A 27450-nucleotide genomic window follows, 5' to 3' on the forward strand; every position below is an offset into this window, starting at 1 on the left:
GAAAGGGGGTTTCATGTGCATCTAATAACAACTCCATTGGGCAGTTGCAAGCCGTGCTGTATGGTCTAATTCGGGTTGCATAACGACTGTGCCGCATGACTTAAGCGCCTCCAGAATCCTTCGGAGGTACCATCAACAAGTGGCAGGGATAGGACAACGCGCCCACGGAACATCTCGACCGCTGCTTACCGTATCAGAGCTTCGTAGAATCCTATGTGAACCGCGTTGCCGTACTGTAGCTCATGAGAAGTCGCTCAACGTAACCAGTTGTTGAGGAAAGAGTAATCTCCTGAGTCGTATCCCGAATTATGAGGCATCGAAGTACCACCAGGCAACGTTGCAGAAGTATTGACAGTTTCGAGATTGGCTTTATATTTGAACGTTCCACATCTAGAGACATGCATAAGCAATTTGGGATAGAATCAACCCAGTTGTCAATTCATTACGATCGGGTCTGATTCCGCTGTTCATTCAATCCGCGCATTTGTCCCTGATGCGTGCCAGGAAGTATGGCTGCAGCCTCAGGCTGTAAGCCGGGGCCGGTGGAACCTTTGAGCGAGGCCTTGACGTCCGGGGAACGTCCTGCAGGGCAGACTTAGCGGCATAAGACCAGGTATAAGAGTAAGGTACTCTCGATTCTCACGAAACTGCTCTATACCCGGATACCGTAACCATGTTTCACGAAGGAGACCTCCAGAGCGGCATAACCCTAGCCATGCAGCAGGGCAAAACTGTCGCATGCTTTGTACGAGGTGCGTCCCACCTGCGCTCCACGACATGTCTGTAGCTGACGCCGGTGCTCGAAGGAAGACGACAGCTCTGACAGCGACACTTGGGAATATGGATGGTTAGAGGATGAGGCCGTACGTTTCACGGATACGCTTAGACCTATACGGACAGCATACTTATACATTGCAGCTCAAAGACCTCCTAGCACAGAACGTCGTGCTTCTACGCATATGGGCCGGCTCCGTGGAGCATGGCTTCCTTGCGCACTTCTGCCCGGTAGAGCTAGCGCCTAGTCTCGTTCTGATAGAGTGAGTGGTGTCTTTCCTTTCCTGCTTACCGATCATCTCTGATGCGATCGCATAGTAATGGACAGCTCAAAGAGAACCTTTCGAGGGATATCACGCGGGGAGAGTTTGTGCGCCGCTTGCGCACAGCTTTTGGAGCCGATGCATCAAGCACAAAGGAAGATGTGGCTATGGATGAAGCCCCCGAGTCGGCGACTGAGGAACAAACCCCCATTACTGGAACTAGCGACTCGCCGATAGGCGGACATCCGGCGACTTTCAGACACGCTGAGCCTTCGGTAGCTGCTGCTTACGAAACACTCGACTCCACCGAATCTACCCCCCCAACAGCGACCCCCGCGTCCTCAACCCCCGAACCACCTCCCGAGCCGAACCCCGCCGTCCAAGCCCTCCTGCTCGAGCGCGCTGCTCGGTTAGACGCTGAACGCGCGGCGCGCGAAGAAGCGGAACGGGTTGCACGCGCCGAGAAAGCAGCCGGGAAGAGGCGCGCCGTTGATACCGAGGTAGAGGCCAGTGGGTCTTCCGCGGTCCGGCAGGCGCAGATGAGCTACGCAGCACAGCAGCGGCTGCGCAAGACAGAGGAGAAGAAGGAACTCCAGCGGATACTAGCGACCATTGAGGCCGACAAGAGAGAGCGGAAGCAGCGGGAGGAGGAGCGGAAGTTGAGGGTAGCAGCCGAGGCGGAAGAGGAAGCGGGAAGGCGGCCGGAACCAGCGTCCAGCGCCCTAACCCAGCAATTACACAAATCGCAGCCCGAAACAGAAGCCTCAGCAGTCGCGAATAAGAACGCGCAATGCCACCTCCAGATCCTCCTCTTCGACGGCTCCCGCCTTCGCCATCCCTTCCCCCGCCACGCAACCCTCCGTCAAGATGTCCGGCCCTGGATCGATGCGTCCATTTCGAACTCCGAGATGCCGAGATCAGCGCTCCCGCCCTACACCTTCAAGCAGATCCTACCGTCACAACCAGCAAGGCCTATCCCCATATCAGAAGAAGATCAACCGCTCGCGTTCATCGGCCTCATGCCGAACGCAACTCTCGTCCTGGTCCCAATCGCTACGTTCACGGAGGCGTATACAGGGAGTGTGGGGCGCGGAGTGCTGGGGCAGGCGTACTCCGGTATTCGCTGGGTGTATGGGGGCTTGGCGAGCGGCGTCAATACAGTGGCGGGCGTCGTGGCGCCGTACATGACGGGTGGTGGCCAGGCGGGGCAGGCGCAGCAGGCTGGGACGACTGCGGGAGAGGCGGAGGGTGACGGTGGGACTGCTGCGGCGGCGGTGGCGGGGAGGGCGCGGGTGAACGTGAGGACGTTGGCGGATCAGCGAGCGGAGAGGGCCGAGGGCGCGCAGTTTTATAACGGCAATTCGGTGAGTGAGCGTTTATGTAAAGAATGTATGGGACAAGCTGCTGACGGCGTTGATAGCTTGACTTCGAACCAAACAGAAAGGACGATAAAGATGAGTAGCCGGCAGGGGTCTGAGGCGCACCGGGGTTCTCATTTTGGAGCTATTGGGGGTTATCCGGTCTGCATGCGTCCGGCGGCGGTAGGTTTCCTATCAGAATCTCCTTTGGTTCCGGTGCCTCTTGGGTGGTAGGGGAGTCATTCATGCAGTTTGTCTGTATGCTAGGTTGCAGATGCGCCATGTCGCCTTCACTGACGCTAGTTCCCGATGATTGTATTGCCTCTGATACCTTCGACACGTGAGCTGGTGGGACCTGTCTTGTAAAATGAGCTACCGTGGTGATGCACCGTATGATCGAACCTTTTGAGGAGCAAATTATAGGTTCTGAGGCAGACCTAGAATATCAAGACAATATTTACAACAGTACAAATACTATAGACATCGACTCCACAGATGCACGCAGCCACCACTTCACAGTGTGATATTACTCTGCGCCAGCTTACTCGCACGACACCACGTCTCCCCAGCCGCCCCTGAACTCCGCACGGCCAATGCACACTTGAATTCGCCACGCAAACTGCTCACCGACCCGTATCCGCCCCCATGAACGGGATCATATCCAGCATCTCCCTCTGAATCATAATCTGCTTCCCCCTAACCAACTGCATAACCAAATAGTTCATCACACAGAGACACCCCATCTCCTCCCCCCTGCGCACAATATACCCATTGATATACTCAATCTCGGTCTGCTGCCCCCTGCGCGCATCCGCCAGCATGCTACTAACATTCTCCCGCGTCTTCCCCGCGACGCCCACGACCAGCGTCTCAAGCCGCTGCGGGCTGAAGCGCGCGGTTATGTTCGGCAGACCGCGCAGCTCGGGCAGGGACAGGATGACGTGGGAGATTTCGGACAGCAGCATGCGCATTGCCCGCGACAGGGAGTAGTTGTACAGTAGCGCGCCGTTGCGCGCGTCGAGGAGGACGGTGAGCGGGTTGACGATGGCGTTGATGGCGAGTTTTTCGAGCTGCAGCTGCAGGAGCTCCGTCGGGGCGAAGCCGACGGCGGCGAGGACGGGCGTGCGGGTTAGGGTCCGCAGCAGGTAGCGCGATTGCGCGTCCCAGCGGTGGCCGAGGCCGCCGCGGAGAGGGGAGGTCGGATAGGGGGTGCTTGAGGCGTCGGACGGAGGAGTCTGGGAGGAGGCGCGCGGCATGATGCCGATGCTGATGGTGCCGAAGCCGGTGTGGGTGGCTGAGAAGGTGCTCTGGGATGTTACGCCGTGGGAGATTATGCCGAGCATGTAGTTTGGTCGGGTTTCCGGGTCGGGGAAGACGTCGCGATTCACTTCTTCGAGGATGCCCATGCCGTTTTGCAGGAAGAGGATGCTGGAGGCGGCGGAGAGTCGGTGTTTCACGGCGAGGAGCGCGGACACGGTCTGTGTGGCTTTGACCGTGAGGATGAGGTTGTGGATCGGGTCCGAGTACTTCGAGGCGTCTTCGGGAGACGCGGTCTCTGTCACGTAAGGGTCCGCGGACGTGGGTCGCGACTCTGAGCTGTCGACGCCAAGTTCTCGCCCATGTTCGCGCCGCCGTGGTATCGCGGTCTCGACGTCGTAGCCTGTCCGGGCTTCGGTGACGCCTTGAGTTGTCAGGCGAAGCTCACGGGCTCCGTCATTCCACTGCTCGAGCATAGAAGTCCGGTGGAAGAGCAGTGTTACGGGCGGCGGGTTGGGAAGGCCGCGGAGCGAATGCGCAACCAGCTTGCCGATGCTGCCCATACCCAGCATGTGTATCCTCCGTGGGACATCGGGGGGTCTGTAGCTGTCAAGACTGCGGCGGGATTGATGTGGTTTTCGTTCCTTCAGAGTATCATATTCGGGTTCACTTTTCAGGGAGTATCAGTACTGATTTTCATAAAGGTCGATAAGAATCGGGTATACATACTGAGTAGACTCCCCCAAGCTTGCCTCATAGGGCGTCTCAGCTGAACCCTTCCACCAAGATGCAAAGGCCGCCCGGCCCAGGCCAAGGTCACCTCGCGCGCATCTTAAGGAGGGCCGCGGACTTCGGGGCCGTAGCCGCGGAAGCGGATATGTGAGTTTAAGGAAAGACAGATTGAAGACCGAGGCGCGGTCACCTCTACACGTAAAGTCAGGTAACGAGGCTATACAACATGGTGGAGAGATATAATGTGCACAAGGATGCTGCAAGGCACGAGAGCTGCTTCCAAACTTTCTATGACGCCTGCAGGGGGAGAAGGGCGACCTAAAATAAAGGTTGCCGCATTTCAAGGCACAAAGCACGTGTGAAATGCTGCAACCTTGATTTTCTGGAAGCAGAGCTGGAATAACCTTCTTCCGTTATCAAAAAGCTACCGACGCCGCAACACCAAGTCATTTACGGTCAGAACAGCTCAAGAGAGCGGATATACCTGTTCAGGCGGCCCTATTGTGAACACGGATTCGAACTCGTCTAAACCGCGCAGCCATCGAAACCTCACGTCCACCTAAGAGCCTTGATCTAAAGTCCACCACAACCACCACCACAATGGACACCACCACCCTAGCGCCCCTCCTCTCCTCACTCTCTTCATCTATCGACGACCTACAAGACTCCCTCGCCCCCCTCCTCACCACCCCTCTCTCCCAAACCGCTTCCAAGCTGCCCCTCCTCGACAAAGCAAAACTGCACGTCCTAACCACCTACGCCATCGAGTCCCTGCTGTTCTCCTACCTCTCGCTCAACGGCGTGAATGCAAAGACGCACCCCATTTTCACAGAGATCATGCGCGTGAAGCAGTACAACGAGAAGATCAAGCTGGCCGAGGCGGGTCCGGCCGCTATCAACAGGACGCAGACGCTAGACAAGAGCGCGGCCCAGCGGTTTATCAAGTCGGGATTGGCCGGGAACGAGCGGTTTGATCGGGAGAGGGCGGAAAGGCAGGCCAGGGAGAAGGAGGTGGCGAGGGAGAAGCTGGAGGCGCTGGAGGCGGCGAAAGTGAGGCTGCAGGCTGAGATGACGGCGAGGAAGAGGAAGGCCGAGGAGATTGAGGAAGCTGAGGAGGATGGGGAAGTGGCGGAGGAGGCGCAGGAGGAAGGCAGCGAAGAGGGAGAGCTGGAACCCGAAGCGGAGACGACGGCTCAAGAGGATACGTCGGCCGTGAATGAGAGGGGCGGGGTTCCGTCAGAGCCTGCGAAGAAGAAGAAGTTGAGACATAGCAATGATCCGGAGAAGAAACGCATAAGAGTCGAGAAGAGGGCTGAGAAGAAGGTGGAAAGGAATGCGGCTAAGAGGCAGAAGAAGAAGGCGAAGAAAGAGGCGAAGAAGCAGTCAGGTTGAGCACACGTCGTAGCTTTTTACGCGGGCGACAGACTTGCCGAGCACGCTCGCATGGAGCGTCGTATCATATGAGAGCTATCAGGCAGTGGGAGGTTTGGTGCAGCATATCAGCCGTATTGCCTAAGCTGATGCCAACAGCTGATACAACTACGGAAGGAATAGAGGAAGAGCGTAGGAATCAGACTCAAGCGCTCATTTGGAAGCCAAGCGTTCAATATTAGCAAACAGATCGATACTCGAGATTCGCGATCCGTCTCGCTCCAGTAGTAACTCCTTTGTTTCTGACGGCGCTCAGCCCGCCTCCAACGGCAACAACTTTATCCTCGTCCGAGGTGATCGATCGCAACTCGTTACCGAACCGAGTACTCCTTTGACGGCTGCAATCATCGGCGCATCTAGTGACATCGAGTCGCAACTTGCTGCTTTCTTAGTGCGTAAGGGCGAACGAGTGATTTTTTCTGTCAGACCCGCTTCCTTGCTCAAATTCGAGAGAAAAAATAAGTTCTGCCAATCCTTCATCGAGCATGGCCTGAATTAGTTTCTCTCGGTTCTGCCAGTCACCATTGGTCCAGTATCGCAGGAACATGTTTATCCAGTCGAGATACGGCCCAAGAAACTCCTGAAAGTGCTGAGGTTAGCTAAGGTATCAAGCTGGGGAACCACAGACCGGTTAACGTACAGTATCAATACACCCTACTGCTCTGACCCATTTATACTCATCGCTCTCGGCAATCTTGAGAATCAGGCTCTCAAAAGAAACGATCCACTTGGCTGGATCGCGCGTGGTGAGTACGACCTTTGCTTTTGGGTAGGCTTGGATCAGCTCGTCCGCGAAGCTGATGCAGGGCACATCTGTTACAGCCTAATTTGTGGTGGTCGAATGTCAGCGATGAAGCAGCCAGTGGTTTATCAATGACTTACACTATAGTTCCTCAGGAGCTTGTCGAACTCGGCCTTGCCGTATGGCTTGCCATTACCATACATCTTGGCTAGAGTCGCCTCTCTCCAGCATTGCACATGCCATTCGCCTGGCACTTCTAGTTGAAAGATTTCACGGGCATGGCAGCTGCGATAACCAAGGATGTTCAACGCAGCGGCCGTTGCTAAGACGAACTGGCACTAAGATTACCGTAGACGTCGAAACGGTTACGGGCTAAGACTAACATGCAGTTCCAGGCCGCGACATGCCTATTCCGAGAACTTCCATCTCCCTCTTGATCCGTGGCTCGGCTGGAAGTTTATCTATAGCTCTTTTTCGCGGCTTCGAGGACATGTTGACAGGCTGTCAGGCGAAATTGCTGCTCGATAGAGGCTTACGAGAGACAAGAGGCTCTAGCCCTACAATCTGCAAGAGAGGGAGACACTGTAGAATAAATTGTGAATGGTTCGTATAGACAAGCAACCGCGAACAAGGTGTGAAAGCCGTGAGTGAACGCTTTGTCTTATCTCGTACATGGAAGCAAGGCAGATGCATGGTTCGATTTAGTAAGAAATGCTCCGATGGTTATGCAATGTGACTGCTGCATACAATGCATGCGGATGCTGTTGCTCTGTGCCAAGCCCTCTAGTCCGTTGATAAGCTGCGGAAAGTAAAGTCTTTCCTATGTCCGCCAGTATCGAACGTAAAATCCGACTCGGGAACTCCAGCGAGCTACGTTCGCTACTGCGTGTTCTAAAAATCGGAATATATTGATGCAGAAATGCGATCTCATAGCCCTCCACCGGCCCCCACCCAATCCTAAGCGAGACACCCTTTCGGGGCGTCCTCCTTGGCTCAAGGTTCGATAGATGCGTGATTCGGCGTCGAAGAGAGGCACGCAACGAGGGCAGCAATTGCGGCCAGTGTGCCGTCTGGGTTCTTGACATCGACCGTGTGTAGGCCGAGCTCCTTGGCGGGATAGTCGTTGCCGCCGGGAAAGATGGCGTCGCCGATAAATACCATCTGTTCAAGCGGGATCTTGCTCTCGCTGCTCAGCCTCTTCAGGCCGTATCCCTTATCGACGTCTTTCTTCGTAATGTCAATAGAGGTGGTTCCGCCCATGTTGATTGATAGCTCGGGTAGCCGCGAGCACAAGTCGGCCTGGATCACCTTGCGCTTCTCGAAATAAGGATCCCAGTGCTGTTTCTCCGAAATGGGTGCTTGCTGCCCGAGGGCGGAGAAGGTGATCTGACTTCCGCGATCCTCGATTCGCTCGCCCCATGTCTTCTGTGGGGTAAAACCGGTCGCGTCCAGCGACGCATCGAACGCCTCGAGGATCTTCCTCTTCATGTCGTCGCTGAACAGCTCGGCATAAACCACATGCCACTCGTCCTCCTTGTATGTGTATAGCTTCGTTCCAGTGGTCGGCATCAACCACAGCTTCGACGGGTCCGCCCGCGGCGGCAATCGGCTCGCGACTTGCTTCTCGAACTGCGGCCAGTCACCGCCCGAGATGATGGCGACATGGGCAACGGTCAGCAGGTCGGCCAGTGCCTCGCCCATGATGTCTTCCAACGGCTGCTTGCTCGCTGCAAGCGTCCCATCGAGATCGAAAGCGACGAGTTTGATCATTCTGGGGCTCCGTGCTCAGATGGGACGTTGGGTGGTGTTGTTCGCGCTGGAGTGGGTGAGTATCGAGGCTCCGATAGGCGGCTGGAATGGGACCGTCACTCTTCTGTTTACTTTCACCAATTCGATTGCTGGCCTCGGACTGAAATCTAAAAGCTTAGCGATCTTGGCTCTTGAATTGGAGCTTCCCACGTGGCCTGTAGAGGCCTCGACGCTAATTCTTCGCGATGGATTTGTGTATGCTAAGGATGCTCCGTGGATAGTGGGGTAGTAACCTGGGATGTGAATCAGTATCATATCACGAACGCTTTCCGAACGGGCCAACTGAGCAATATGCACCTGAGGATCGGGATTGGTGAATGGGATGCGCAAAGGGTCCATTGGGAACTTCCGGAAGTGCTCTTGGCAACGCGGATGATCCCACACGCTTTCGATCAGGCTTCTCTTTGAGGACAATCTGGCACAGAGCTACGATCTGTTCGGTCATGTATCGTCCCTGGGGGTCGTGAGCATCATGCCATAGATGTCCGTCAATGGAATCATACAATAGCAGGATGTCCCGTGTCGGGTCTGATCCGCGAACTGAGAGTATTCCGGCATGACAGAACACGACTGCTGTGACGCAAATACTCTATGGGCAAAGATATCAACGGATGGAATGGAGCACAAAGACGGAATGTTATATCTGGTTGTGTCAAGGACCATCGGCAGGGGAACATTCCTCGACAGCCTTTCCGACATTGACACCGAGATGTTGGCCGTTGTCATTCTCAGCTTGAGACGGTACGCAGAGAGACGTTTGGAAGCCAAGCGTTCAATGTTAGCAAACACTTGAACATCTTCGATGACGGTATAGGGGAACTATGGCAGTGTGACGTTCTGCATGCCAGGATGATGACCGCTAGATTGAGGTGGCCTCCCGTAGAGTTCATCTGATGGAGGGTAAACGGGCTTTTACCAGAAGACACAGGCTTTGATCATTTGTGAAGTGAAACAGCTTTTACAAGGGAGAGGCGAAAGCCCTAATCGAGCGCTTAGATCGTGCCAAGGTGTGGCAACAATATACTGCCAACCAGTAACTCCGAGCAATGCATCTTCATGCTCCCTGCCAACCTTTCAAGCTATCTAGCCTTCCAGCATCAGCCCCTATATTCTTCCCGAACCCGCGTCTCTACATCTAATACCCCCTCGCCGCCGCCTGGCACGCCTTCAGCTGATCCAGATACCACCCGCAGATAGTCAGGTCGCCCTGGTTCTCGTTCATGCAGTTCTTGAAGTTGTTGACGTCTGTCGCACAGCGTGCCGGCTCGTTGTAGCTGTTGTCGCCGGTGGCGGAGGCGTTGGTCTGCTGGGCCTCAGCCGGCGCGGAGGAGCCGCCGCCGAAGAAGCCGCCTATGGCGTGGCCGATTGAGGAGCCGACTGCGACACCGCTGCGGATGGTGTTAGCGTGACGTTCATTCTTACGATTGTGCAAACTGAGTCCTGCCTCGTACGGCGCGAGGGGATGGGAGAGGACGAATGCCTCAGGCCCCATCCCTGCCCTAGCGCCATACGTTCCGAGGTCCGGCTATGGGGTGTGACTTACGCAGCGGTGCTGGCCATCTGGCCAAATAGTCCCGGGCTCTGGCCTTGTGCCTGAGCTGGTGGGTGAGGTGCCTGCGCCTGGGCAGGTGGGCGAGCAGCGGTCGTCGCAGGCCGGGCTTGCGGCTGCTGGGGAGGCGTAACATTTGGCCTTGCGGGCGCGGCGACGGGCCGGCGGGGAGGAGCTGAACCGCGGGATTGACGAGGCATCTTAGACAGTGTTTTAGTGAAGCTGGTGATGGATGTAGTGGTGAGGGATGTGGTTGGTGTTGTGGATGGATAGAGGGATGGCGATATGGAGCTTGGATGAGGTTTGGTGATGAGGTTCGAGAATCATCTTGGAGCCGGGGTTGAGCCGAGGTTCACGTATTTTGTATGCCTCAGGGTCTTAAGGGTCAGAGTTCAACTCAGGAGACTTCCTAGTCATCGTCGTAGCCGTCATGACTCTACGGCTGCTTTCTGATAGAGCGAGAGTGTTGTAGGTTATGGCAAAAGTCCCGCCGTTCTCCAGGAAAGTCTGTTGCATCCTCCTAGTTTGTCCATGACAGCCATGTTTCGTTTTCTGTATGAAAATATTGATTGCAGCTTCCTCTCCAACGGTAGGTGCCTCAACTTGGGAAGAACGTCAAAGGCCCCGCAGCATTTGCAGCAATGGTCTCTTCAATCTCTCTATTGACCATGCCCATGAAACAAGAACCATCAGGCAGCTGCACCTTGCCCGAGTCCAAGAACCCCAGTATCAGCTCGAGATACTTCTCGTCGATTTCCTGCACTCTCGTAACCTCTCTGGGATGCGGGATCGTACTACCCTCCGGCCAAGAGTTTCCCTCGGGAGGTGCTTGTATCACGGCCTGCCGTAGCCAGAAGAAGGCCCCGTTAGCTATGCGGACCTCGGCGAGCCTGAACCAGACGTCGCTAGACCCTTGTTGAGCATCCACGTAGACCTGGTGGCTGTCAGTGTTATGTTTGCAGACGCCGCTCTAGGCGCGATGAAAGACTTACGAAGGTGAGCATACCCCCGCGCCATTCGGTAACGATGTACATGCAGCATAGGAAGTCGAGTATGCTGAGCGCGTCGAGACGGCTCTGTAGATCTGCTCTCACCCGTGCTACTGCTGCTGGGTCCGCCATGTTGTGTCGTCGATCACGGGAAAGAAACCCAACTATCGATTTTCGCCAAAGGCAGAGCGAAGTGACCGGAGCGACTGTCTTCTACGGAAGCGGAAGTGGGATGCCTTTTGTAGGGGCGTTCTGTTCTCCGCTGGGCTTAGCAAATCCATTGTTGCTTTTCTGGAATCACCCCGTGCTTCCTGGAAACCGGCTTGCTTGCAAAGAGGAATTATACTGTGCAAACCCAGCGTGGATAACTCGGTATTTCTGCTCGGCAGTGTGCGATGACCAACCGACAAATCTCCCATACAGGCGCCAGTCCCTTACTGGCAGTACAGGCAGAGCTGGCTTTGGGTTTGCAAAGGGGCCGACGAACCGAGTTGTGGAAATTGCGAAGCTGAAGGCCTGTAATATGTTCTCTCGGCCGTCGTGGTCTTTGAAGGTATGCCTAGTAAAGTCAAGCGACACGCAAAACCTCTGCATTAGACTGTTCGTCAGGTGATCAACACACCATAATCTTTTGGTTTGAAGACCACAATATTACCCAGTTGCTACGAGAATGCTGCAAAGAACGCCAACGCGAGCTGTGGATGACATGCACTCTTTGTTCTCAGCCGTTACACGCGGTTTACTGTATTGATGGCAGGACTGTCTTATAAGCGGAGCTTCTGGGTGATGACTGTGAGATAGACGTTGGAGAGTAGCGATGTGCAATTGCTATTAGACGGCTAGGAGGACAATGTCCATGAACACAGCTATGAAGGCACGCTATGCATCGTGATGAGTCCAACAACGCCTACGCTGAGAGTTGTTTACAGAAGGAAAGAGGTTACTTTTAAGGTAAGAATATAACCCAGAAACGAAAAGTAGATTAACAACCAAGTGCCAGTAATATGCAGCAAGGACTTCCTCTCCCTAAGTGGCGAAGATATTGAACAAGAAATGCAAATAGAGACCCAACGCAGATCCAGGATAAATACAGCCAGATCCCCACAATATACAAACTAAGCATAACAATACCCAAGTTGAGGCCGCAGTTTTCAATCCTCCCCGTCCCACCTCGGCTGCCACTCCTGGCCCGGGTAGCTCGCCCCTCGCATCACCAATGCATCATCGGTGCTGGGCTGCGACGAATGAGTCCCCCGCGTGCCGTTCCTAGCTTGCTGCTCCGCTCCACTGCTTCTGGGAGGGGCATATAAGTCTTCTTCGTCGTCGTCGTCGTAGTTGCTGGTGGCTGATTGGTGTTGGTGATCCTGTAATGCCGGACGGGTATGTTGCTGGTTTGATGGAGAAGTACCAACAACGGGCGACGTGGTTGCGTGGGGAGCAGGGTAAGGCTGAGTCCCATACTGCTGTGGCTGCGTAGGGCCGGGTTGTCCATAGCCTTCTGGGTGACAATACTGCAGCGGCGGATGTTGGCTCGGCATAAACTGCCGCTGGAAGCCCTGCGATTGCTGCGGGTACTGGTCGAGGTTCTGCAACTTCACATTCTCCGGCTGATACCGCTGCTGCTGCTGTTGCAAAAGCGGCGCCGACCTGGCCCTTTCCCACATCTCCGCATTCATGACTGCGCGCTCTTCCTCTGTCGGAGTCGCCCCTTCCGGCAAGCTGATATTCCACGGCCGCTCCTGGTGTGTCGCTTCGACGATCGAGCCCATGCGCGTCTGCTGCCTGTACGGGTAGCCATTAGAGCCTTGCCGCTGCTGGGACTGCGCTGGTGGTGAGCCGTGGGGATTGGACAGGAGATCGAATGCAGTGACTCTCTGCTGTGACTGATTGGATATTTGCGGGGACAGGGCATCTTGCGAGCCTCGCCGGCGTCCCGGACCCCATTGGCCTTGGGGGCCTTGGGGTCCTTGGACAGGCGAGACGTACTCGCTGCTGCCGCTGCGGTAAGCTCCGGGGACGGGCGGAGTGTCGTATCGCGGCTCGCTGGGGATAGAACTGGTGCGACGGCCGTGCTGATTGGTGCCTATGCTTGACAGCGAAGGTGATGACACGCGTCGGGCTACCATTGCTTGTTGTTCGATTGCTGAATAGCCACTCGTGCCAGGAGAATGGGAGAAGCGGGGTGGAGCGTAGTAGCCACCTGGTGGTGTTCCCTGGCCTTGTTCCCTTTCCGGCATAGGGTTGGCTTGTGTGGTGGGCAACGCTCCCATATGCATACTCGAAGGGATTGGCGGAATGTTTTGAGGAGCTGGATGAGGTCCAACGACTGTTGCCGACTCGAATCGGCTGCTTGCGCCGGTATACGCAGAGGAGTGCACAGTACTGCTACGAGAAGGCGTGTGAGACTGTCCTTCTCGCAACCGTTCTTGGTGTCTAGGATGGGCGCTAGAGGCAGACTTGGAAAGCTTGTTCGGCTTTGGAGACGTGCTTCGATGCTTAGACCGCCCAAAGAGACTGGCGAGCCCCGAGAACCGCTTCTTCTTGTGCGTCTCCGGCGCGCTTGACGTAGATGACCGTTGTAGTTTCTTGGCTTTTTCTTCCTCATAGGCTGCGACTAGTTGGGTGGGAGGAACACCACCTGCAGGGACCAGACTGGGCGGATGCTGCAGCTCCGTGTGCTCCCTCGGCAATGCGTCAGATGTGCCATTTGGGCTGTCCCTACTCTTGCGTGAACCTGCACCAATGCTACGTGCTCTGAAACCGCTGAATATGCCAGACCTCCTTCTGCTCTTGTCGTCGTGAGTACTGCTGCCGTCTGCCGAGCCGCCGTCGGTTGTATAAGAGAGACCACGCTGCGGCTCGGGTGCAACTAGACGAGGATCCATCCGCTCGGTCAGGACAGAAATTGAAGCGCTCGGTGATTCTTTTCGGCTCATACTCTTCAGTATTGACCCCCGTTTGCTCCGCCTCTCATCAGGTGTAGAGGAGGCGGAAGGAGGCCCTACGCCGGGAAGCGAATACTCCGAAGAATGCTGACGCGGGTCTATGGCAGGATCTATTTGGCGCCTATATCCATTCTGATTCACCGCCTCTTGCGGCCTAGCGCCGTAGATATCTGGCTGCCGACCATACGCGCAAGGGTCCTGGCTGTACAGAGCTCCTGTATGGTGCTGCTGCCCACTCGATGGCTGATCTGTGTACTGTTCCGTCGTTGCCGCGACGGCCGGCCCTTGAGGACGGTTGAAGTCAATGTGCTCCTGCGCAATCCCCGAAGCGTCCCTTGCTACAGGCAGATACGACATCGGGCGGTCATCATCTGCGTCCATGATTTCGCCACGCTGTGGCATGCCGCTGTCAGTATGTTGCACCGAGGCTTGGTCTACCGGCAACGGCTGCGTACCCGATTGAGGCCACTGCTGTCGCCCACGCTCATTGCCTTCAACATCGTCAAAGCCTCGGTCGATGCTATCTGGTGCTGCGTGGCTTCCGATTCGGGTGCTTACGTCACTGGGCCTCGAATCATTGATGGAGAGGTGCCCGTCATCCGCTGTTCGTGGCCTGTCATTTGCAGATCTTCCGGCACCTTCGGTGGGTTGGTCATGTTGGTGTGCGCGTTCGGCGGCGAAGAACCCGAGTAGTTGACTTTCGCGGTAATCAAGATAGGTCATTGGTGCCTCACTTCCGGCTGCGACTGAAGACTGGACCTCACCGCCTCTGATAGACTGACCACGAAGAGACCCTTCAAGCTGCGAAGCCGTCTGATCGTTCGCGGTATGGTTCTCTTCTAGAGCTCTCACCGCCGAAGACGTGCCCGGCCGAGATCCAGGTTCTGATGGCGATGGTGCAAGCCGGTCCCTGCTCGAGTCTGCCCACATCAAAGCCATCAATCGGCTTGGTCGCCTTGAGATAGCAAGTGAATCTTCTCCAGTCGTGCCGCTCCCTAAAGACTCTGTGGACTCCATCTGATGGTATGGCACTGCTGATCTCTCCAATTGTGGTGCGCGCGCCTCTAGAGGCCGCTGACTATCGAGGTCGTTTGCCATCAATGCAGAGAGCGTAATTTGTCGCTCATCTTGGACAGCTTGTTCCATACCACCCCTAAAATCGCCCATGCCTTCTTCACTTGCAGCACTCATTGAAGATCCCAGAGGTCCCGGTTGATGACTAGCATACGACACAGACTGTACAGGGCTGGCTCTCTGCGCCTCATCCCGCCTCTTCTGTTCGTCCGCAAGGAAAGCAAGCAGGTTACTCTCCCTCCTGAGGCCGAGCGGACTCTCACTCGCTTGGTGGCTTTCGCTGTCAACCCGCGTTTGGGAAGTCGCCACAGACGGTGTCGGCTGTATTGCGTCCAAATCTTCCTGTGGATGCTCGACTGGTGAAGCGACAGCTGTCTGCGGATCCTCGCGCTTCCTCCGCTCGTCGGCGAGGAAAGCCAAGAGATTGCTCTCCCTCCTAACTGAGACTGAGTTGTCCCGCCTGATAGCGTCCTCCTCAGGCTGATCTACCATGGCAGCTGCTGACTCTTCCTGGAGGTGTTCCGTGACGGGACCTTCCAGCTCAGCTGCAGTGTGCTGCCTCTCCTTTGACCTCCTGGCTTCCTCACTTCTCCGCAGCACCACTGACTCCCTTTGATCACTGACGAGTGCCGTATCTGCAGGGTCGAACGTGTGCGCTGTATGTCGTTTTCTATGCTCCTGCGCCAGAAAGCCTAAGAGCTGGCTCTCCCGCTTGGCAAGAATGGGACTATCCGCAGATGCAGCAACTACTTCCTCGTTGTTATGCTGTGGTATTGCCGCCACGCCCTCAGAAGCGAAACCTTGTTCGGGCATCACTTCTGCGTTCTGGCTTCGCGGCATCGAACCTGCGTTGTAAAGCTCTCCATCAGCTGTATGACCGGCGGGAGCCTTACTCCCAGACTCCAATGCACCATCAGAAGAAGGCTCCTGCAGCGTTATGCGACGCTCATTCCTAAGCAACTGCAGCAGCTGGCCTTCGCGCTTCGTTAACGTCCGCTGGGGCACCGTGTTCTCAGCTCCTACGAGCTGCTCGTTCGTCTGCGTGGTCCGTAGACTAGCACTCTTCGAGCTCTCCTCCTGCGGATCATCCGGTCGGTGTTGCTGCAGGGTCCTTCGTCGCTCATCGCCCAGTAGGCTCAGGAGCTGCGCTTCTCTCTTCGTCATCGCGCGCTGTGGGAAGTTGTTTTCGACCTCGCGGATCTCGTCGTCCTGGTTCCAACTGTGGAGGCTTGTCCCTGCAGCCGTCTCACCACCCACCTGCACTTCGTCTCCAGGTTCTGGCAATTCGCCAATGATACCGGTACCAGCAGGCCCCTCGACCGTCTTGCGCCGTTCCTCTCCCAACAGCTTCAGCAACTGCGCTTCCCGCTTCGTCATCGCGCGGCGAGGGAAATTGTTCACGACGTCGTTGTCATCCTCTCCCTCGGGCAAGACGTCTAGGACATCACTTTCCAGCGGCTCTCCACTATCAACATCGGAACCGGCTGGCTTCTGCAACGTCCTGCGCCGCTCATCCCCCAGCAGCGCCAGCAGCTGGCCCTCCCGCTTCGTCAATGCGCGCTGGGGCACGGCGCCCTCCGCAGCATCATCATCTCTCGGCATCTCTCCATCCGCATTCAACACCGCAGGAGCCGCTTCCGCCGCAGCAGCCTCGCCCGCGACCGCTAGCGTACTAGTCCCGCCGAGCTTATGGTCCACAAACACAGGCGGCGTTCTCGGCCGCATATCCTCGTACCTGTGGCTCACAAGACTGCTCTTGCTGCTCGAGAAGGACATCAACCTGCCCGCGCTCTTCCTGCGTGCCTTGTTGTCCACCGACGGTACCGGTGGCGGTGTAGCGCTTGCCGCCGGCCCCTCGGGCCCCACTGCTGCTGCGATGGGACCCGAGGACGGTGCAGATTGCTGCTGCTGACTAATGGGAGCCGTATGACTGGCGCCCTCTCCCGGGGGAAGGAAGTCGAAGCCACCAGCCGCGGTCTGGCCATTACTATTCCCATCGGCATTGCTGTGAGCGGCGGCAAGCTCGGCCTCAGCCTCAGCCTCGGCTTCGGCATCTGAATCCTTCATCGCACGCAACACGAGCGTGTCTCCGGCCCTCGGGCCCGGTTCACGACTCAACCACGTCGGCAGCCTGTGCGGTGGGAGTGAGACGGTGCTGTGCGCCGCGCCCGTTCTGGGCTGATATTTCATGTTCGAGATGGTGGCTGGCTGACGTAGGTCCGGCTGGGAGGACGAGGGGCCAGGCAGAGCGCCAGCGGCAGATCCTCGTCGCAGCGAGGGGAAGAATTTCGGGTCCAGTAGGGCCTCATCGGCTACCTTCTCTTTCCCACCGGCGTTGCTGCTCGCCTCCGCGTCTCGTGTTGCGGGCCGGTCGGCGTGAGGTGCTTCGCCCGCCGGCTGAGGCAGCATCCCCCGACTCTCGACCCGTTCCAACGGCCCCGCTGTCGCCGCCTCGCTGTTGAAATCGCTCCGCGCGCGGCTCCGTGGACTCTGCCCGCCGCTTGGCGCATACGCGGAGAGGATGTGTCCCGCGCCTGCAAGCTGGAAGGGGAGGTCCGGCATCCTAGGCATGGAGCTGCTCCTCTTCTTGATCAGGCGCGGGTCGTTCGGCGGGTCTGTGGACGCGTCGTCACTCGCAGCGAACGAGGCGGCCGTGGTATTTGAGGGGCCAGCAAGGGATTTAGACCGAGACCTTGAGCCCGGGTCGACGGGTTCGTAGGACGAGAAGGAGGGTGCAGCTTCCGCTCGTTCTTTTTCTTCCGAGGCTGGGTGGAAGGCCATGAGGGTGGGGAGGGGGTCCGTTTCGGGATCGAAGGGTGCGAAGGTAGTTGTGTTTGGGGGAGGGAATGTAGGAGTGGGGATGGAGACGGAGTAGACTGCGACGGCGGTGGGACTAGGGTCGGGCACAGAGGCTGAGGGTGGTTGGGAGGTGTTTGAGGGTTGGGAGTAGGCGGAGGGGCGCGAGGAGAGGGAGGAAGGCGGTGCCTGGGAGGAGGAGGCGGAGAGCGGCGGTGGGGAGGAAGCGATGGAGGTAGAAGATGCTCTGGTATCGGGGGCCTAGGTGCACGAAGAACAATCAACATGTGTTCATTCAAGTTTGCTTAATGGAGATTGACTACGAGGAATGTAACTGTACTCGCCGGTCTTATCTTACATGCGATCTTCGGCGCTAGCAAAAGTCCGACCGGGTAGCAAGTAATGGGCTAGGAGATCGTCGTGAGGGCGGCACTCGTGCAGGCGCGGAACATCAATGGAAAAACACCAGACCCCAACAAGCTTCATCTCAGAACGCTGCAAGGATATATCCCATGAAAGAAACAACCAGTCCTTCAATCTGTTTCGCATGTCGTGCCGAGAAGATTCTTGCAGGGTAGATGCGTGCTGGAGAGATGACAGAAAAGAAATCATTCTACCTTCTCAACACCCCCACTGCCCCTAAACCTACTCTTCCCCTTCGCAAACAGCCCTTTCGCCCCCACGGTCGCCTTACCGCTCAGTACACCAGCCGTATGGAAAAGCTCTTTCCCCTTCGCCTGCATCTTCTCCCTATTAGCCGCCGCGCCGCCAGGACTCGATCCCTGGCCCTCATACACCGGATCAGACGAGCCAGCGGTGACCGGCTGGTGTTGCTGCTGCGGTTGCGGGGCAGCGCCGGCGTTGCTCTTGTTACCGAATATGGGAAGCGTGGAAAGCGTGGGAAGCGAGAGCGACGGCGCACGATGCCTATGCCTCATCGAGCCCGCCGGGGTGGTTGCCGAGATCGAAGGCCGGCGCTGGGAGGCAGCAGATGCGACATCCGCGTACTCAGGCCGCGCGGCGAGCATGGCGGTAGTCCAATCCGTCAGCCCCGTGTGCATCTCTGCGAACTGCTGGCGCGTCCGGTTGTAGGTTGCGATGCGGTCGGGCGCGGACTTGATCTGGAGGATCTCGCGGAAGGGCGGGATGCGGTCTTGCTGGGTTGGAGAGTGCGGTACCTGTTGCGCTGGGAGCGGAGGTAGGGGCTGCTCTTGGCGCTGCTGGGCGAGTTCGGCTGGAAGCTCGGCGGGGCCGATCATGGATTCCCTGGCCGGTTTGTGCACCTCTGGGCTGGGCAGTTGAGGGATCTCTCCGGACTCTGCGTTCACGACGTGGAGGCCCTCTTGGGATCTGCGAGATGGCATTTCGGCTGAATGGGCTGCTTGGCTCGGCTGCGGCATGCCGAGTGTGGCTGCGGCACCCGCTGGCAGCTCCCTTGAGAGGTGCTGTTCAGCCGCCTGAGGGTTCGCGAGGACAGACTGCTGTTGGTATGACGGGCCGGTCTCCGCGGTGCCTGCATACGCTCCCCGCACTCCGTCGAACTGCTGTAACTTGGGATCCTCATCGATGACTTGCAATAGTGGCGAGCCAGCCCTGGGAGTGTCGTTGGATGTATCAGTCGATAGCTCCGACACGGGAGCGTTCACTGATGGCTGTCGAGAAAGATCGGTCTGGCTGTTCTCCCAGCTGAAGCGCTGGTTGAGCAGATCAGGTCTGGTGTTGAAGGCCGTCTTTGCAGATGCTGCTTCAGTAACCGCTGTCTCTGGAGCACGACCTGTCTCTTGCTGCATCTGGGGCTCCGATTGCAGTTCGGCTCCCGGCCTTGGCGTCTCGGCAGAGAGACGAGGTTGCTCAGGCTCATAAGAGTTTCTGCTCGCCCAGTAACTATCGTACTCGCTAGGGAGGATGGAACTTTCTCTCTTAGCCGGTTCTTGTGTCGCCGGTGCTAGATGAGATGACATCGTCGGCTCGGGCTCAGCATAACCAGGAACGGATGACCGAGGGTCGTTTAAGCTCTGTTCGATCTCCTTTCTCAAACGGTCGCTTTCCAGATCATCCATCGACGTATCCGTGCTTAGTTCCGAGGTCAAAGGAGGACGAGCGGTACTAAATGAGGGAGCCTCCTGTGCTGAGAACCCGGCGTCTTGCCTGTCGAGAGGCGCCGCAGAAGACAAGCCTCCGTATGTCCCCCTCTCCCTGGTGTCAAAGACTGAATCGTCCTTGGGTGGCGGCGTAGGCGGCGCACTCGAAGACGCTATGGACGAAGCCTTCCTATCAAGCGCGAGCGGCCGAAGGAAGACATCGCCCACAGACCGGTTCTTGCGCGGTTCTTCGTGACGTCGCGCCTCTTCCTTGCGCTCCTCAGATTCAGTATCCTCGCCAAGCCCCATTGAAGCTTTGAGCGCTTCCGCCATTGCACTGCCCGCGTATGCCGCGGCACCCAGGGGATCAGTTAGAGGATCGGGCAGTCCAGCCGGTGCGACTGATCGCTTCTTTGTTGTCGGGGTAAAGTCAGGCTCTGAGTCTTCCTCCTCCAACGGTGGAGCTCTGGTTGGTGTTTGTGCATCTGGAACAGTGCTCTGCCGGAGTGTGGATGGCACGGGTGACTCTTGTCGCGTCCGCGGGTCCTCAGGTGCATCGGTAGGTGTCATTGTTCCGGTGGTTGTAGCGAACGACTCCCATCCGCCGGGAAGCTTGGGCCTGAAGCTCAATACTCTGTCCGCGGCTGGGCGTTCCGACGGCAGTGGCTTTGAGGATGCTTCCTCCTTAACCGGACTGTTCGATCGGCTGCCTGCAGGGGTGCTTCCGGTCCAGGAAACAACGCTGCGCCTTGATTCGACAGAATGTGTCGAGTTACGTCGTGAGTCTGCATCAAACTTCTCCGCTAGATCTCGTACCCTGCCCTTGCCAGGAGACCCAGATCTCGACACGGGTGAGCCCGACCTTGGGACCGGATTGAGATCGGCATCGCTGGTGTTCTTGCGGTGTTCCAAGAAAGCGGCAGGGGCATCTTTTGTCATTTGAGCTGCGATAGGAGCCTCGTTGTCTGCACTGTTGTTGACCACGGCTGCGATGTCTGCTTCCCTAGTGGTGAAGTCGGTAGGACCAACAGTCTCAAGCTGAGCAACCTCTGGTTCAGGGAGCTGTGTTTGCGCCTTGATGGCAGGCGAACGAGCTGGGCTGTTTCCAGAGCTTGGAGTGCCTAGATTTCGGCGATACGACTCGTTTGAGACGTTCCTCGAATGCTCAGGTGGAGTCCTCCGTGGTATCTGCTGCAGATTCTGCAGAGTGGCGGTCGAGTCGGTGGAACCGGGTCGTTGCCTTGGGATCTGAAACTGATTGCTGCCATCATGAACTGCTGGCGCGGGAGCGTCGCCGGCCCTCATAGCTGCTGTAGCTTCACTCGGTGCACGACTCAATATTGGGCTGATACCAGATGTGCTAGTTGTATTGCTCCTCGACACGTCAGACTCTGGCGGTGATATGCCGCTTGATACCGGCGTGGGAGGCACGGACACGTCGTCGTTTCTCTCGAAAGCCCTGTTGACGGCAGAGCGGAAGCCCCAAGGCGATTGGTGCTGCACAGGGCTCACTGGCTGCGCTGACTGAGAGCTCATCTGAGGAATGTCGAGTCTCGGCTGTTCTCCGGCGGCAGAAGCACGGGGGGTCTCGACGCTTGATGGCTGTGCAGGCTGCGCACCGGCCTCGGCAGGTCGCTCAGCCGCTTCCCAGGGAGGCCTATGATCTTCAGGGAACGTCGGTATTCCACTCGCAGGCTGCGAAGCGGGAATAGCTGCAGACTGCATGGGGGGTTCCTCGCTGCTTGGTTCAGCAGATCGGGTTGGTGAAGACGGAGAATCGACGTGCTTCGCTCCCAATATTTTTGCCAAAATCGGGTTGGCGACAGAAAACCCGGGAAGGTTGTACTCGCTCTTCTTCTCCGGTACGGTTTCCAAAGCTGGTTTCTGCAGCCGACTGGAATCAGCGCCCTCACGCGTGGAGTCAGAACTAGATCTTCCACCACCAGACGGTCCCAAGCTATCCGAGCTAACTCTCTGCCTGGGTGAAGTGGCAGAAGCCCCAACCTCTTCCGTCGGGCGCGTCAGAGAATCCATACTCGGCCTTGACGAGTCCATTGACTGGCGCTCCCTTTGTCGTTCCTCCTCGATGCGCTTGTAGATGTCGGCAGGACGGATGAAAGGTAACGCTTTGGCTGGGTTGCTCGGCCTGCGTTCTCCTGTGGTGGCTGACGTGGGCTCTGAAGGTGGCGCTCCAGCCGATGCTGAGGCGAACGGGCTTGTGGGTGATGACTGGCTTAGGCTGCCCTTCCGAGGTGGGAACGACCCGCCGGTGGAGGAGCCAGCGCTTGGCAAACCTTGTGGAGCATGTGTGTGTAAGGGCTGGGGCATTGCAGACGGGGTGAAGTCTCGTCGCTGCTGAGGGTCCAAGTTCGATGTAGACTCGGCGAGAGGAGACTGGCCCCAACTCGTTGCGCTCGACTGTCGAGCGCCGGAGGAAAGGTCCCCGTAACCGCCTTGTGGCTGGTGGTAAGTCGGCGCGTTGGTCTGTACGTGCAGTGGAGGCCCTGCTGCATAGTACTGCTGATTGGGCGGTACGCCGGCGACGGGGGCCATCCCGCCAGGACTTGTCATCGTAGGGTTGAAGCGGGTGTTTGACGATCCATCCATGTTGTTGATCTGCGATTGTCCGGAAGGAGACATATGTGAGCCAGATGAGAAATCGCGGTACTCATCGCCTCTGTCGTATGACGTTGTGCGATGGTGCCCAACTGAAGCGGAGGAAGCAGGGTCCATGTAGTTGCGTTCGCCTTCATTCACGCTTCCAACGCCCTGACCTGGCTGCCTTAGGCCTGTTGGCTGCTGGACGGACGGCCCGTCGTACCCTCCGTATTCATCGTACTCGTCGGCATCACCCCAGTCATCGCCGTCGTACGAGTATGACTTGGCCTCGACCCATCGCTTGGTTTTGGCGCGATTAACGTTCGTCTTGAATGAGGGCGGCTGTCCAGCTGGGAACGGGTTCGGTGGCTGTCGGTCTCTGCCAAATAGTCAGTGATTGGCTCCTCGACAAACGGTAAAGGTATTCCTGTCTTGAGAGTACGCTTACAATGGCGATCTCGCCTGGTCCGGTGTGAACTGGTATGGCCGGGACATTGTTGATGGTGGAAGAGAGTCCACAGCAAGGCTGGGTATTAGTTACTATCGCGAAGCGAGCGGATGCTTTGCTGCGCGTGGAGGCCTAACGCGACATTGAGTCTAAAAAAAGCGATTCGAGTAGCTGTTGGAGACCTGAGGCCAACAATGCGGCGATGCACCCAAGAGACGCAACCAATGCAGGGCGTGCTGAATGTTGGTATCTGAAGCTCTCCAGGCGCCGCCTGATGCACTCAAGGGTACTAAGGAAGGCGAACGCGCAAGCGCCGGTAGAGGGTTGAGCGTAGGAGGCGGAGGCGGAGGTGGAGGTGGAGGTGGAGGTGGAGGTCTTTATCACGAAGGCCGGCGATGCTGGAAACAGCCGCGAACCTGATTTGGTGCAGAAGTTGGCTTGGCGGACGGCCAGCAGCAGGACCGTGATCAACGAGCTCCAGCGGCCTCTACTGAGTACCACAAAGAGAGTGTTACAAGGCGCAATTGAGCAACTGAAGATGCGACGAGGAAGGGGATCGAGTCGTGTGCCTGCAAGTTGATATGTAGCCTTCGGTGGTGGTGGAGCCGGATTCTACATCTGCAGGCATCATCCATCGCGGCCTGCAGGCCAGTGGCTGTGTAAAGTCCAATGAAAGAATGCATTGCGGGTGATTGTTAGTGACAGCTCCTCGATCACCCGTTACCTGCATTTGAGACACCTTAGCCTTGCGGATCTGTGGCCTTTGTGCATGCTGGCCGTTTCCGAAAGATTTCTGCCTCAACTACTCCCACCAGACCACGGCTCGCTCACGAACACTCGATCTCACACCCGCACACACTACATACACTCGAGAAGCGCCTGATCCATCTCACCCTCAGTTGCCCCCAGTTCCCTCGACCTCAGCCCAAGCGACCCCTAAATAACCACCAACATCGTCTCACCACACAAACCCAACAGCGCCTCGAGTGCAAGTCCACACTCACACACCCTCCTGCATGTACAGCGCCGTCACCACCACTTACCCGGCCATGGCCGCCACTCCCACTTCCATCCAAGACCGCACCCTCGAATTCCGCTCGATCCTCAAAGAAGCCCAACGGCGCGCCGCCTCCTCCCGCACCACCCAACAACGGCAATCCCTCCTCTCCGCCTCCCAAAAAGCCGCCGCCAATGGCTCCGCGCCGACACCGCGCCAGCGCTCCGAGTTCGCCCGGCGCGCCGCAGACATCGGCCGGGGCATCTCCGCCACAATGGCGAAGCTGGAGCGGCTGGCGCAGTTGGCGAAACGGAAGACCCTGTTCGACGACCGGCCGGTGGAGATCGCGCAGCTGACATCCGTGATCAAGCACGAGCTCGATGCGCTGAACGGGAACATCAAGGAGCTGCAGGCGCTGTCGAAAGCAAAACATCCCGGGGCAGGGAGGGCAGGAGGAGGCGGCGACCAGGAGGGCGAACACGCAAACGAGGTGGTTATATCGCTGCAGAAGAACCTGGCGGGCGTGTCGAAGAACTTTCGAGACGTGCTCGAGACGCGGACGAAGAACGAGCTGGCTTCGAAGAGCAGGACCGAGCACTTCGTCTCCAGTGTTTCGGCGCATAGTCAAGGGTCTGGGGCGCTGGATACCGCGCGGACGGACTCGCCGCTGTACCAGACGCCGCAGCGAGGGCGGTCGCCGAAACCGGGCTACGGCCCGACCAGCGGCTCGCAGCAGGACCTCCTCTCCCTCGACCCCGGCTTCTCAGGCGGCTCCGCCCTGGCGCGCGCAGGACCGCATTCGGACCAACAGCTTCTGATGATGGAGGAGGCGCAGGCCCCCAACACCTATATACAGCAGCGGGGCGAGGCGATCGAGATGATCGAGCGGACAATGGCGGATCTGGGGGGCATATTTGGACAGTTGGCGCAGATGGTCTCGGAGCAGGGCGAGACGATTCAAAGGATCGATGCGAACACGGAGGATGTGGTTGATAATGTGGAGGGCGCGCAGAGAGAGCTGATGAAGTATTGGGGCCGCGTGAGTGGGAACCGGTGGTTGGTGGCGAAGATGTTTGGGGTGTTGATGATATGTGAGTTTCCGCCCCTCCCTAGCTTCTCAAGGCGTGCATGGCGAATAGTGGCTAACAGATTTGGTGGCAGTTTTCTTGCTCTGGGTGCTCATTGCGGGATAGTCCCTATCAGTGTGCTTTTGGTCTCGTTTGTAAGCTTTCAGCATTTCTTCGGCGTTCCGACACAGCACGGAGGGACATTTTGGTGTACAGGCCGCGGCTGCGGAGCCTAGGGAGCCATCAAGGAGTCACGGTCCCGCGGACAGCGTTTGCCGACGTGTCCAGCGTGTATAGACGCGTTCGGCGCACAGGAGCAGCTCAAGATGGGTCTTCCCACACGAATTATCCGGTGTTTACCGAGGAAGTGCTAGCAAGCGGATAGCACTCCATTATTGTTGACAACCATCATCAATTACGAAGTACTCGTTTGATAGATATTCGAAGCCTTGCTTGTTAGCACATGCCTCCAAGAGTTGGATTCTGCTATATAAGTTGCCCATATACTTTGTGGTTGTGCTCCATAGCCGCACGCCGTCAAGTGGACGCTGTCCTACTAGATCCTTCGTATACTTCGTAGTCTTGTGTCAACTTCGAGTGCTGGTTCTATGAGGTCCCTTCGGCTCTCTTCTGTCTACCTCTCTCTTTGTTTGAGGAACATGCTCTGAATTTACATCGTTTGATGATTTCAGATCGCCCTTCCAATACTGATTCGGCCTTCAGGCCTCAAGGACGCGGAGTGATAAGTCGTACTTCAACTCTGCAGGTTTCCGAACGGATACACTTTGGGCAGTCTCTGGGTGCAGAAACACTCAACCAAGCCGCACTGTTTGAAATACTCACTTGCAGTTGGGATAAGACTTCTGGAATGATTGCTATGATACGCCCAACGCTTCTAATCCGAAAAGCCCATACACCCATTATACTACGCGTCTATGAACACAATGTCAACTTCGGCAGTATCGTTCTAGATTCGAGCGAGGGACCATCATCAGTGGGTGGGAGATCTCTCTTTCAAACACTACTCTACCTCCGCCTCTAAGATGTCGAAGCAACCGCGGTCGTACCCACGCAGCTTCCCTCGAGTTTAGTTTCCCGTAGCGCCCTCGTAAGTAATGCGGCCACAGAACTGTGTCCAAGATCAGGGCGGTGTCTTATAGAGTTTAGACTGATACGATGGAGTGAATTCGTGGTCGATATACCGGAGTAAATCACGGTCCAAGTCATTCTTCTAGAGGGCGGCAAGGCTAAGGGACGTAGACAAGTCGAGCGATTTTGTGGGCTATGCTAGCAGGAAGAGGCACTCCGTTGGTAAGTTTTGCGAGGTCTCGTTTCGATTAAGGTTCTAGAAGCGCGTACTTTGAGCGGTCGATGAACTTTGGGTCTGGCGGTTTATTCTGATGGCTTTGCTGAGGATCAACATGTAAACCAGGGCACTCCATCGGGGGACAACGCTGATGGTTTTGGGAGTCGAACTGATACCCCCTTCACCGTCAATGCTGCAACCACGGATCGATCCGTCCACCACCTTTGAACCCGGAGCCTCTGAGCACAAGTCAAAGCCTGCAAGGCCTATTGCGAGTATCAGATATGTTGGACCGGGAATTCACAAGGTGGCTGTCCCAAATAGCAGATACGTCAGGTAATTAGATAGTCTCACTCCATCGCTCAGACAGCGTGTTCGGATGAGTGTTGTTCTCTGTTCGAGCTTATAGTGGATTCCATGGCGACATACCACTGACTGGAGAGCCAGAGGATACTGAAGCTGACAAGGCATGAAAGTCTGGATGTCATCTTGGCGTCCGCACAGGATAGCCCGAAAGCCGAGTGTGCGGCAATCAACCGTAGTAGCTTTCCAATGCTCGCATATTAAAACAGGCGACATCTAGGCCCGCTTGTATTTGGCCGGCGGAGATATGCATCGAGGGATGCTGGCTCAACGTAGGCGAAAAATTTACTTGGACGTGTCAAGCTGCACAACTCGGACCGCAGAAGCTTGAGATGTCGGAAAGTGGATTGCCCGTGCTGCTTTGCCGAAGTGCAATTGGCAGGAGAGAATATGACTGCTCGTCTTGCTCACTCCAAGTGCTCCCGACTTGGTCCTATCAATTGATTCGGCCTTTTGTGCCAGGTCTGGCCACCGGATGTTTTATGCGACCTCGACTATGGGACGTGAAAGGCATGAAGAGGGCGTCGTGTCTGCGTTACCGACCTACCCCATTGAGTCGCAGACTCAGCCGTGATATGGACGACTTGAACCATCACCTACCTTTTATGATGACCTGCATGCTGTCTGCAGATAAAGCCCCGCCGGGGCCTTGAGATCCTGTTGAGGTGGGCTACGCGAGCATCAAAGGACACGGTCTGATGCACGTCAGGCCCTATGCTTAGCTGACGAGCTAGTTATTTGCTGAGGAGGTTAGGGGGGAGAAGGACGTGATGGGGTTGCAAAGCGCTAATCACGTGAGCATGTCAAATGACAGGAGGAACCACGACAACGTGAGTGTTTCTAGTGTTTCGCGTTTCAACACCCGAACGCT

The 27450-nt window shown here is 56.9% G+C and overlaps 10 protein-coding genes across 10 annotated transcripts; 3 read left to right on the plus strand and 7 right to left on the minus strand.

Moving 5' to 3' along the window:
* Positions 1-673: 673 nt before the first annotated feature.
* W97_05609 (uncharacterized protein) lies at positions 674-2499 on the plus strand (the record flags this gene model as incomplete). Its single annotated transcript, XM_007783343.1, has 5 exons — positions 674-745; positions 807-863; positions 919-1037; positions 1093-2401; positions 2458-2499. The coding sequence occupies 5 exons, from the start codon at positions 674-676 to the stop codon at positions 2497-2499; spliced, it is 1599 nt and encodes a 532-aa protein (XP_007781533.1).
* Positions 2500-3018: 519 nt separating this feature from the next.
* W97_05610 (2-dehydropantoate 2-reductase) lies at positions 3019-4224 on the minus strand (the record flags this gene model as incomplete). The annotated part of the gene is made up of 1 exon (XM_007783344.1): positions 3019-4224. The coding sequence occupies one exon, from the start codon at positions 4222-4224 to the stop codon at positions 3019-3021; it is 1206 nt and encodes a 401-aa protein (XP_007781534.1).
* A 760-nt stretch (positions 4225-4984) lies between these two features.
* W97_05611 (uncharacterized protein) lies at positions 4985-5776 on the plus strand (the record flags this gene model as incomplete). The annotated part of the gene is made up of 1 exon (XM_007783345.1): positions 4985-5776. The coding sequence occupies one exon, from the start codon at positions 4985-4987 to the stop codon at positions 5774-5776; it is 792 nt and encodes a 263-aa protein (XP_007781535.1).
* Positions 5777-6203: 427 nt separating this feature from the next.
* On the minus strand, positions 6204-6760 carry W97_05612 (uncharacterized protein; the record flags this gene model as incomplete). Its single annotated transcript, XM_007783346.1, has 3 exons — positions 6204-6395; positions 6456-6638; positions 6698-6760. 3 exons carry the CDS (start codon positions 6758-6760, stop codon positions 6204-6206), a joined length of 438 nt encoding a protein of 145 aa, XP_007781536.1.
* A 790-nt stretch (positions 6761-7550) lies between these two features.
* On the minus strand, positions 7551-8327 carry W97_05613 (eukaryotic phosphomannomutase; the record flags this gene model as incomplete). Its single annotated transcript, XM_007783347.1, has 1 exon — positions 7551-8327. One exon carries the CDS (start codon positions 8325-8327, stop codon positions 7551-7553), a length of 777 nt encoding a protein of 258 aa, XP_007781537.1.
* A 1174-nt stretch (positions 8328-9501) lies between these two features.
* On the minus strand, positions 9502-10115 carry W97_05614 (uncharacterized protein; the record flags this gene model as incomplete). The annotated part of the gene is made up of 2 exons (XM_007783348.1): positions 9502-9754; positions 9910-10115. The coding sequence occupies 2 exons, from the start codon at positions 10113-10115 to the stop codon at positions 9502-9504; spliced, it is 459 nt and encodes a 152-aa protein (XP_007781538.1).
* Positions 10116-10513: 398 nt separating this feature from the next.
* W97_05615 (uncharacterized protein) lies at positions 10514-11036 on the minus strand (the record flags this gene model as incomplete). Its single annotated transcript, XM_007783349.1, has 2 exons — positions 10514-10849; positions 10908-11036. 2 exons carry the CDS (start codon positions 11034-11036, stop codon positions 10514-10516), a joined length of 465 nt encoding a protein of 154 aa, XP_007781539.1.
* Positions 11037-12055: 1019 nt separating this feature from the next.
* W97_05616 (uncharacterized protein) lies at positions 12056-17704 on the minus strand (the record flags this gene model as incomplete). Its single annotated transcript, XM_007783350.1, has 1 exon — positions 12056-17704. The coding sequence occupies one exon, from the start codon at positions 17702-17704 to the stop codon at positions 12056-12058; it is 5649 nt and encodes a 1882-aa protein (XP_007781540.1).
* A 623-nt stretch (positions 17705-18327) lies between these two features.
* Positions 18328-22893, minus strand: W97_05617 (uncharacterized protein; the record flags this gene model as incomplete). Its single annotated transcript, XM_007783351.1, has 2 exons — positions 18328-22777; positions 22847-22893. The coding sequence occupies 2 exons, from the start codon at positions 22891-22893 to the stop codon at positions 18328-18330; spliced, it is 4497 nt and encodes a 1498-aa protein (XP_007781541.1).
* Positions 22894-23895: 1002 nt separating this feature from the next.
* On the plus strand, positions 23896-25036 carry W97_05618 (syntaxin 5; the record flags this gene model as incomplete). Its single annotated transcript, XM_007783352.1, has 2 exons — positions 23896-24934; positions 25005-25036. The coding sequence occupies 2 exons, from the start codon at positions 23896-23898 to the stop codon at positions 25034-25036; spliced, it is 1071 nt and encodes a 356-aa protein (XP_007781542.1).
* Between the last annotated feature and the right edge of the window lie 2414 nt (positions 25037-27450).

This window comes from Coniosporium apollinis (assembly GCF_000281105.1).
Source record: "Coniosporium apollinis CBS 100218 chromosome Unknown supercont1.26, whole genome shotgun sequence".
Taxonomy (NCBI): domain Eukaryota; kingdom Fungi; phylum Ascomycota; class Dothideomycetes; genus Coniosporium; species Coniosporium apollinis.